General features: G+C 38.8%; 1 protein-coding gene across 5 annotated transcripts in view; it reads left to right on the top strand.

Annotated features, from left to right (window-relative positions):
* Positions 1 to 470: 470 nt before the first annotated feature.
* Positions 471 to 10402, top strand: part of LOC107653833 (protein LYRIC-like) — a 12517-nt gene continuing 2585 nt past the window's right edge. Inside the window, exons 1-11 of one of the 5 annotated variants that reach the window (XM_016440680.1) lie at positions 471 to 919; positions 1527 to 1643; positions 3582 to 3666; positions 3821 to 3985; positions 4108 to 4149; positions 5292 to 5459; positions 5737 to 5811; positions 6505 to 6582; positions 9686 to 9813; positions 9903 to 10010; positions 10112 to 10226. In XM_016440680.1, coding sequence (XP_016296166.1) covers positions 560 to 919; positions 1527 to 1643; positions 3582 to 3666; positions 3821 to 3985; positions 4108 to 4149; positions 5292 to 5459; positions 5737 to 5811; positions 6505 to 6582; positions 9686 to 9813; positions 9903 to 10010; positions 10112 to 10226 — 1441 coding nt within the window. In that variant the 5' untranslated portion in view covers positions 471 to 559. Of the gene's footprint in view, positions 920 to 1523; positions 1644 to 3581; positions 3667 to 3820; positions 3986 to 4107; positions 4150 to 5291; positions 5460 to 5736; positions 5812 to 6504; positions 6583 to 9685; positions 9814 to 9902; positions 10011 to 10111; positions 10227 to 10402 lie in introns of all 5 variants that reach the window. The other 4 variants (XM_016440679.1, XM_016440677.1, XM_016440682.1 and 1 more) reach the window with 4 other exon arrangements.

Here is a 10402-nt window from a genome sequence, read left to right as displayed (position 1 = left end):
TTTTTTTTTATTTTCACAAAAAAGGGTAAACACAAGCCCTTATAAACAAATGAATGAAATAAACCAAAATAAAATTATGAATATGACAAAAAAAAGAAGTAATTAATAAATAAACGGAAACAAGCCAAGGAACGCAAACTAATCAATAGAATCTCCAAAAGAAATCTCATATTGTTTCAAGAATCTGTCACATTTGTATTGCTATTTAAAAAAAAGAGAGAAGTCAGAAATCTACCTCAATCAAAAAATAAAAAGTGAGACAGTAGGACGTGAGCCCGGAAGCTTTTTTTATTTATAGATAAAAATGATCAAACAGACTAAAAAGTCGAGGATATATCCTTAGACTTCTTTCCTCCTTTTGATGTCCAAAAATGCTGTGCCCTCCTAAGACGCACAAAAGTGTTGTCTAGGTAGTCAGATCGATATGTTTTGAGACACAGCCATCATGTAAAAGTCGAGAAATATAAAAGCCACTCCCTCCTGCCATTCACTCTCTCCCCGCTGCCAGCAGCAGCTCAACTCTCCCTCTCTGCGTGCGGTTCTTGTCCGCCTGCTTAAAATGGACCAGGACTGGCGAGCTTTGGCCACACGGCGAGCCGAATACGTGTCCGACCGTATCCGCGGGCTGCTGTCCTCCGGCCTGGACTTTCTCCGGCTCGAGCTGGGGGTTGATCTGGGGATAAAGCCGGAGCAGTATCCGTCGTGGCTGATTCTGAGCGCGGCGCTGATCGGGCTGACGGTGCTGGTGCTGCTCGCGGCCTGTGGACGGAGGAAGCGCCGAGCGGCGCCCGTTTCTGTTTCTGTGAGCCCCAGCGCCGCCGCTGCCGAGACCCCGGTTAAGGCCGCCCTGCCACCGAAGACTGTGAAGACCGAGCCGAGCGAACCGAAAAAGAAGAACAAAAAGAAAGCAGCCGAGAAGGTAAGCGGCCTGTGATGGTGATCTCCTGCTAATGGCTGTGATTCAAAACTAAGTCAGCTGTCTTCCTACACAGCCTTTTTGGACACTTAACGTATGTGATACCCAAAAATGAGATCTAGGTAAGCAGCTTACTAGGTTTTGAGTTATACTGTCTTTCTATAAATCATATTCAACTGACTTGAGTTTGATATAGATTTGCAAGAGTAACGTTAGCTGCTAACGTGCTAACCTGTCAAAACCTCTTTGAGTATCAGCTATTCCTATAGAAAGCCTTTAACGTTACCTATCAAAACTATTTAATTCTATATCGCTTATCGTCAACTTTAGGATTAAAATGAACAAATCTGACGTTGTTATTTGATTACGAGTATAGTAATAATACAGACACGAAGACTACAGGAGAGCCACGTAGCACAGTCTAGCAGACCGCTTAACTCGACACAAGTTTCGTTTTGGCTGAACACCACCTTTTGTGAGTCTACACTGTAAAGGATCCGCCGTAGTGGCAGTTTTCGTGGCCTAAGGGGAGTTTTTAAGTACTGTCAGTTGATAGAGGAAGGAAATGTGGAGTTTGTGGTTGTTGGTAACTGTCATGTTCCCGCAGCAGAAGGCCCAGGCGAATGGACAGACAGTGGCTGAACCTCGGGAGGAAATCAAAGTCATCGAGGAGAAAAAAAAGAAACCTCCTGCAGCAGCGCCTGCACAGCCACCTGCTGATGCAAAGGTGGGTCCACCTAGTACTCATGCTGGTTTCGTTGAGGAAGTGTGTTTGTTTATATATTTATAGTAACAATAACTAGTAACTAAGGCATTTTTTGGCAGCTGTGATGCATTTTAGTAAGAGTGGTTTGCTTTTCTGAAGAGCAGAGCAGTTTGGAGATTTTTGGAGATTTTGGATTTTTTGCTAACAACATCGAGCATAAGTATGCAATGATTTGACTGGAAAAGTTATACCTCTGAGTTGAATGTGTGTCGTAATAATAACAAACACTCAACTCAGAAACATGGAAGTGGCATAAACAAAGCAAAATAATCATATTGCGAACAAAAAATTGTAATAACTACATCTGAATTCAAAATGATGAAAAATACTAATTTCTATCACTTATTTCCACATGATATCACAACTGAATGTGAAGCAAACCTTTAAAGTTGAGTGACTAAAGGCCTGTTCACACCAAGAACGATAGTTATAACGAAAACTATATTATTCTACACCAACAGACTATAACTTTGTTTATTATAAGCACATGCTGCAGTTATGTTGTCTTCTGATATATTCTGAAATAATTTCTCTTTAAACTTGGGTGAATTTGGCTGTTGACTGGCTGTTGGATGTTTTTATCATTCATCAGGTGGAAAAACTTGTACTGAAAGTGATTCCAAAAGTGAAGAATTTAAGACAAATATTAGTGTTGTAACTCAAACTTAATGGTAAAACACTTACAAAAGCAAATGAAATGCATTTGTTTACCTACATGTCATGTGACCATCAGAGAACCGTGAACATGCAAATCTGTTGTTAAACTATAAAAAATTCATTTGGGCTTCTCATGGGCTACTTGTGTATATTTTGCAAGTGAAATTAGTCAAATGGATAAAATTCGATTGCTCCCTGCTCCCCCCTCCCCCTGTCCCTGCTGGTTTGTGTTCATACTGTGTTTTTTTTGGTTTCAAGCCACGGTACGTTTGCGTCATCAGAGTGGCAGCTCTTTACCCCGTTACTAGGTAACGACTATGCAGCAGACAGCAAAATTAATGGATGCTTTCTTGTTTAATGTTTGTACTTCGGATTTTGAAAATTGATTCATTTCCAAAGCGCCAACACAGAAATGAGATCTAAATTCTCTCTGCTTCAGCGTGTCAGTCACGCTTTTCAGGAAAGCCTGTGAGTAAACGCATAAGTACACAGTTTGAACAATTCATAGGTCATTAATAGCAGTTCACTTCTGTGTTTTAGTACGATTGCATTCACGTCAGAAGCGAACTGTACCGGAGTTCGCATGAACCATACCCTAGACCACACTTTTTAGGCGGACCCAGATGCGCACCTGGGTTCAGAAAACGGCGCTCGCATCATCCAAAAGAACCGAACTCTGGTGTCAAACGAACCCAGGTGCGCACCGGAAATGCTAGTGTGAAATCCCCCTCTACATGCCCTTTCCAAAGTCGCAGCTTAGATGTCATCTGGAATCAGTTTCCCTCTTGTAAATATGACTTTGCTTGGTCATTCAGTGCTCGGAATCCATAATTATGAATTATGATATTTCTGACTCCACTTGTAGGGCACATTAAAATTACTTGGATAGACAGGCTTGGAATGTACATTTCACTCTTTTGCACAGTAGTGCTATGAAGGTTTGAATCAGCCTTGGTTCAGTCTCTAAACAGTGATTGAGGGAGGTCGGGTGTCAGTATCAGCCTGTAATTTGATAATGCAGATACGGCAAAAGTAGGGTACATCCAAAGGGGAAACTATGTACTTTGTCCCAAGGCCTCAAACTTTAGGCATATTTTTTACAAGGCTGAATAAGTATTTTTAGATATCTTTCTTACTGTCTGCAGTGGCACTTTGTGCTTGTAGTAAGTGTGAGAGTAAGAAAGACACTTTGTTTTTGACTTGTCAGGAAGTTCTAAATTAGTATTTTTGGCTCCTACGTAGACCAAGAAAAACAAGAAGAAACCAAAACCAGAGGTGAAGCCAAAACAAGATGTTTCCTCCACCGTTGGCAAGGAACCTGATGAAGGTATGAAACTGAGTTACCAAACTGTAGTGGCAACTTCACATTTTCAGTGTGAAGGCTTTTTATTAGTAATGAGTCTCAGTGGTTGAAATGCAAAACATCAGAAATTCATATGAGCTGCTTGTACGATATGCACTTTCAGTATGACTGTGTTTAGCAGGTGCTTGGGAAACCAAGGTCAGTAATCGAGAAAAACGTCAGCAGCGCAAAAAAGAGAAGGGTCCTGGTGACAGCTCTGGGAGCCCTGTGGGTGGAGATCGTGCCAGCCAGAAGGTAGAGCAACCTGCGGTTACAGTCCCAGCTGGCACCAAAAAGAACAAAGGTATGCATTTCCTATACTGAGTACTTTCTTTGAACACATTTCTGATGTTCATTCACAAGGATTTCTCTTAAGATGTATGCTAGTGTTAGTCATTAGAGCGCTCTTCCTTTGATTTATTGTAGAGTCATCACGTGCCAAGGCCTCGAAGGGTGATGCCATTATAGGTAAAATTAAAGTTCTCATAAAATGAATATAGAATCTGTGAATGTTTCACCTTTTCTTTATGAAAGACTTGGACTTGGAAAATGAATGGACTTAAATATTTAAATCCAATAGAACACTTAATTGGCAACTAAAAGTGATATTTAAAGTGAGTGACGTGATGTGTGGCCAAGTATGGTGACCCATTCTGTGTGTGCATCCAAGTGCGCACACACAGCAGTGAGTAGTGAACACACACCCGGAGCAGTGGGCAGCCATTTTTGCTGTGGCACCCGGGGAGCAGTTGGGGTGCCAAGTTCGGTGCCTTGCTCAAGGGTCTCACCTCAGTCGTGGTATTGAAGGTGGAAGAGAGCGCTGGTCAATCACTCCCCCCACCTACAATCCGAGACTCGAACCCGCGACCTTTGGGTTACAAATCCGACTCTCTAACCATTAGGCCACGTCTGCCCCGTAAGTGTTATATATTTCATACAATTTATAAATGACTTGAATTTTTATTGAGGGCGTAGATTCATGTACACTTTAGTTCAAAAGTTGTGGTACAGTAAGATTTTATTTATTTATTTATTTATTTGAAAGAAATTACTACTTTTATTCAGTGAGGATGCATTAAATTGATCAAAAGTGACACTAAAAATTTTACAATGTTAAAAAAGATTTGTTTCAAAAATGCAGTTCTTGAAGGAATACTGTAAAAAAACAAAATCACAGTTTTGGTGAGGAATAATCATGGTTTCACGATTATTATGCATTTATTCATTTCACAACATTACTAGTGTATAAAATCACATGAACACTCTTTAGATTTTAAAAATAAGCAGCTGTTTTCAACAGTGATAATGAGAAATGTTTCTTGAGCAGCAAATTAGCATATCTGAATGATTTCTGAAGGATCATGGGACTGGAGTAATGATGCTGAAAATTCAGCTTTGCGTCACAGGAATAAATTATTTTAAAACATTATAATAAAAAATAAATGGTCATAATATTTCACAGTATTAATGTTTGTACTGTATTTTTGATCATATAAATGCAGTCTTTGTGCGCAAAAGAGACTTCTTTCAACAACATCTTACCATCCCCAAACTTTTGAAACTAATGATATGACAGAATATACTTTACAAATTTCACCCTTTTCTTTTAGTGACATCTAACTGTAATGATGTGAACTCTGTAAATGGTGGAGGATGGACAGAGGGTCCTGTAAAGTCAACCCAAACAAATGCTTTAAACAATAAGAAGTTGTCTGTTGGGAAAAAGACCCCTGGGAACAAGAACTGTGAGAACTCCACCTGGAAACAAGAACCAGAGGGTAATAAATCAGAGTTGTTTATGACCCTGCCTTGATGCGTTTATAACAATTATGGCTGCTTTTAAGGGTTTTTAGCTTTACAATAAGCTTTCAGATTATCGTGACAGATCTTGGAGATCTTGGAGTTTCTTGTTACATGTAGTAATCAGATGGTAGTTCCAGTGAAATTTGAGTTGAGTTATTTCACCTTACTTAATTTTATGTTAAGATGTTAAGCATTTTAACAACACATTTATCACAGAGCTTTATGTTTATGTGCTGTCTTATTTTTTGACAGGGCCGTGGACTGGTTTGGATGGTAGAATTAAGGCAGAACCGAAACCAGTACACATGCTCAGACTGAACCCATCAGGTACTTATTTTTTAAATTTTCATTAGTCATTCTTGCAAGGATCAAATAGGGCTGGACGATATGGCCAAAATTGATATCACGATATATTTAGTAATTTCGGTCGATACGATGTAATTCCGATATCGATATGAACACATACTGAATGGAATAGTGTATAATGCTACAAAAGCTTTATTTCAGATAAATGCTGATCTTTGGATCTTTCTATTCATAAAAGAACCCTGAAAAAAATTTGTACTCAACTGTTTTAAATATTGATAATCAGCAAATCAGCATATTAGAATGATTTCTGAAGGATCATGTGACACTGAAGACTGGAATAATGATGCTGAAAATTTACCTATGTATGATCACAGGAATAAATTACATTTTAAAATCTATTCAAATAGAAAGCAATTTTAAATAGTACAAATATTTCAACATTTTACTGTTTTTGCTGTACTTTGGATCAAATAAATGCAGCCTTGGTGAGCAGAAGAGAATTATAAAAAAAATTTAAAACGGAAACTGGTAATGTATATCGAAATATCGGAAATGTGTTTAAAAATCATATCACCATTATTGAGAAAAATTATATCGCGATACATATTGATATTGGATTATTGTCCAGCCCTAGGATCAAATAATTCTGTCCTTGTATGCTAATAAGCACTAGAAACATGAAACTTTATCTTTTCCCATGTATTTTCATAGGTGGAGAGACTGGGACTAAATCTAACAGTGATAGCGGCCAATGGGACAGTGAACGCACCAGTGAATGGTCCAGCTCAAGTAAGATCAAAACCTATTTAGACTCAGTATTTGCTTGATAAACATTTTAATCCAAAATGCACTACCATTCCAACGCTCTACGCCAGGGGTTTTCAACCCCAGGGGGGCGCGAACATCTGTTAATTCAGAGGCATAACCTCGAGTAACCTATTTATGAATAGAGCTAGCAAATCTTTAGCCATCCACTAGGGGGCAAGCTGATTAGTCCCACTGCTAATCAGTCGACAGTTAGAGCAGTGTTGGCTCGAGTATCAGTCACGCTTATTGACAGTGTAAGATGATTTACGGTTAGCCGTGTCGGGAATCCAGCCACGTATTGGCATGTTGCTATCAGAAACCGGCGCAGCCATCACATTGAATCAGGTAATATATTTATTATCAGGTTATATATTTGTTTCATTATAATTACGCACACTATACCAGGGGCAGTCCTAAACCCTTTTTAGACTTCAGCCCCACTATGTGTCATCTTAGCCCCCCCAAAACTGTCTGAACGATCGGGCCAGTGCTGCTTCCTCAAGAAAGTTTTATCATTCTCATGTGTTTTAAGTCTTGTCAGTTTAAACATTTAAAGTAATTTTAAGCCATATAGTCATCTTAGCCCCCCCAAAACTGTCTGAACGATCGGGCCAGTGCTGCTTCCTCAAGAAAGTTTTATCATTCTTATATGGGGGGTGCGTGCCCGAAAAGGTTGAAAACCCCTGCTTCTACGCACACCTTGGCGATATAATCGCCATTGGCTAGTAAATTTCTTAGTGTAGCCGCCAGACTACAGGGTGTGGCCACTTGAGTGACAGGTGGACTGCCGCTCTGCTCCAGAGTGTGAAACTCGCTAGACTGTGAAACTTAGAAAAATGGCTTTAAAGATTTTTATTTGTCCAGAAAAAATTCATTAACGATTAATTATTGTTGCCAAGTTATCTAGTCGTTGCTTGTTTACAGTGCTTTGTTATATGGAGCAGTTTGTTAGATCTATCTAATTTGTTTGTCTAAAGAAGTGGCGACAAATGTATGAAAGTACACAAGTCACACCGTAATTTAAAAGCGCAGACTTGAATGTACAGTAAAAACAGAGGCAGAATACCGTATAACTCTTCCGTGTCTCTGATAAGCACAGCATTTTAAGCTGGTGCACCACTAGTGTAACTTTGTATTCGTTTTGCGCAAGCTGCAACAGTTCTGTTCCGTGCAACAGAAATACTCGGTGTAGCGAAGCCTTTACGATTAATTAACCGTGGCGTATTAAAGTGCAGTAAATATATATGATTTCACCAAAATCAGCTTATCTTTGTAAAATGGCACAGCTTCTTAAATCTTAGCTTCTTAATCAGTGCTTAAGCAGACTCGGTAACAATGTATGAATGCATATTTTAACTGATACAAATATAGTTTTTCATTTGTTATAGTTAACTGATACAATTAGGTATTGTATAACAGTCCTTGGTTATTATATTATGATAATTAAGCACTATTTAATTATTATTCATTACGATAGAACTTTAGTGTTTAGACTTGGTAACAATGTATGAATGCATATTTTAATTGAACTTATGACTGGTGGTGATGCCTCGTTCTAACACGCCCCCACATATCTACGTCACTATGTGGGAAGATTTGTATAACGCCACCCAAATGTTCACGCAAAGAAAGAAGGCGTAACTTTTAGTCTCACTGTAGTTTTGTTCACACTGCAGCCATGTCGTGAAGACGCTGTGTGCTTTGTTGTGAAGCGAAACTTACACAAAATAATGTTCTTTTTAGCAGCATCATATGACCCCTTTAAGATCTTGTTAGCCATTGGGTTTCTGTAAAAAAAAAAGATAATAGTAATAGATAGTAATTATTATTATTAAAAGATTATACTACTATTACTAACAATATACAACGCTCTAAGGATTGATGAGCTGCTGGGTTCATGAATATAAATCACGTTGTCAGCGTTGCCTCGAACTGATTTGCTGAATCAAATCAGGGATGGTAATAGTTGAGCGCCAGCCAATGAGAATGCCGTTTTCGCATTAGCTCCGCCCACTACAGGAGAAACCAGTATATCTTCTGCTTGTTCTTAAAAGCTGAATAATTCTAAATGAACTCCGTTATTTTGACAGGAAAAATACAACAAAGAATATGGTTTACATGTAGCGCGTCGATTCAGCGTGGTATGTAAGACTCTCTCTCTCTTTGCATGTGTGAGAAATGGCACTAGCAAAGCGACGGCAAGTCGCTAGAGTTTACGGTGCGTCAAAGACATTATTTAGTCGCCCAGAGTAAGATTTAGTCGCATATGCGAGTGATTTACTCGCAATGTAGAGGGTTGCATTCAAAAGTTTGTGGTCTGTAAGATTTTTTTTTTTTACGTTTTTGAAAAGTCCCTTATGCTCAGCAAATCTGCATTTATTTGATTAAAGCCCAAAATATACTTCGTTTTTGTTCTGGTACACGAGCCTAGTGTATGCGTCCAGGCAAACGCGAAGCCTTTAAAAGTATACTCCATTTTATAGCGTGCGCGAACAAAGTCTTTGTACTCTTTTAAACTAAAGTTGCGGCTCTCTCGTAACCTCCGCAACCAAGTCAATGCGCATGTGTATAAAGTATGCGCCGTTACAAAAATCGAACGGTGCGCGTACAGTACGCGCATACTATTTTGGTGACAACTTTTGCTTCATGCGCAGTTGCGCACTGTATGCGGACCCTTCGCGTATGCATAAAAAACGTAATATACTTTGGCCTTAAAAATACAGTAAAAGCAGTAACACAATAGTGAAATCTTGTCACAATTTAAAATACCTGTTTTCAATTTTAATATGTTTTAAAATGTAATGTATTCCTGTGATGCAAGCTGAGTTTTCAGCATCATTACTCCAGTCTTCTGTGTCACATGATCCTTCAGAAATCACTCCAATATACTGATTGCTCAAACACAACATTATTATCAATGTTGTTCAGTTTAATATTTTTGTGGAGACAGAAAGTCAAAAAGGAAATCTTTTCTTTTAAATAAAAAAATATTTTGTAACTTTTATAAAAGTCTTAACAGTCATTAAGACTTAAGATAGTATTATGAAAGACTATTAACATCACCAGTGTCCTCATATGATTTCAGATGGTCTTCCCACTGGGGACCTGAGCTCCTCAGACTGGAATGCTCCAACTGAGTTATGGGAGAATTATGAAGATCCCAAAGTAGATGCCCCTGTTTTGAAAGAGATGCCGGTTTCCAAGCCACTTGTGGTATGAAAAAAAAAAACCCGCATTCAATTATTGTTTTATAGTTTAAATCAACAAGACTATTAGTAGAAATATTTCAATATTTGTTCCAGTTGCAGGAATCAAATGATGACAATGACAAGGCAGACCCTGCAGGAGGTGGAAAATCCAAAAGGCGAAAGAAAAAGAAGAGACCAGAGGAAGTCAGTTCAGCCGCTGAGGTATCAATTACGTTTTAATGAACTAAGTATAGACATAACTAATTAATACCATGTTTGAATTCTGCAGTTGAAACCGACCAAGTTGTACGTTCCTCTTCCAGGTGACTCAAGTAGGTTCTGCTCCTGCAGAGAAGATTGTGACTGTCAAGCCTCATCCTCCTCATGTTCCAAAGGATGAGGGATCCAAGCAAAACATCCCTCCACAGTCTTCACAAAGTGAGTGGGTCATAGGTGATGTCTGTCTGTCTGTCTGTCTGTCTATTCTGTATTCAAAATTTTATATTTAAAACATTAATCTACACATGAATTTATGAATGTAATTGCACTCATGCTACCTCTGAGCCTCATTAAACGTCTGAAAATGTACCTACAAGCCACTTTTGTGTTCTTCT

This window comes from Sinocyclocheilus anshuiensis, unplaced genomic scaffold (assembly GCF_001515605.1).
Source record: "Sinocyclocheilus anshuiensis isolate Anshui unplaced genomic scaffold, SAMN03320099.WGS_v1.1 scaffold223, whole genome shotgun sequence".
Classification (NCBI taxonomy): Eukaryota; Metazoa; Chordata; class Actinopteri; order Cypriniformes; family Cyprinidae; genus Sinocyclocheilus; species Sinocyclocheilus anshuiensis.
The sequence above is the reverse complement of the archived record's forward strand: the minus strand, read 5'-3'. Positions and strand labels throughout refer to the sequence as shown.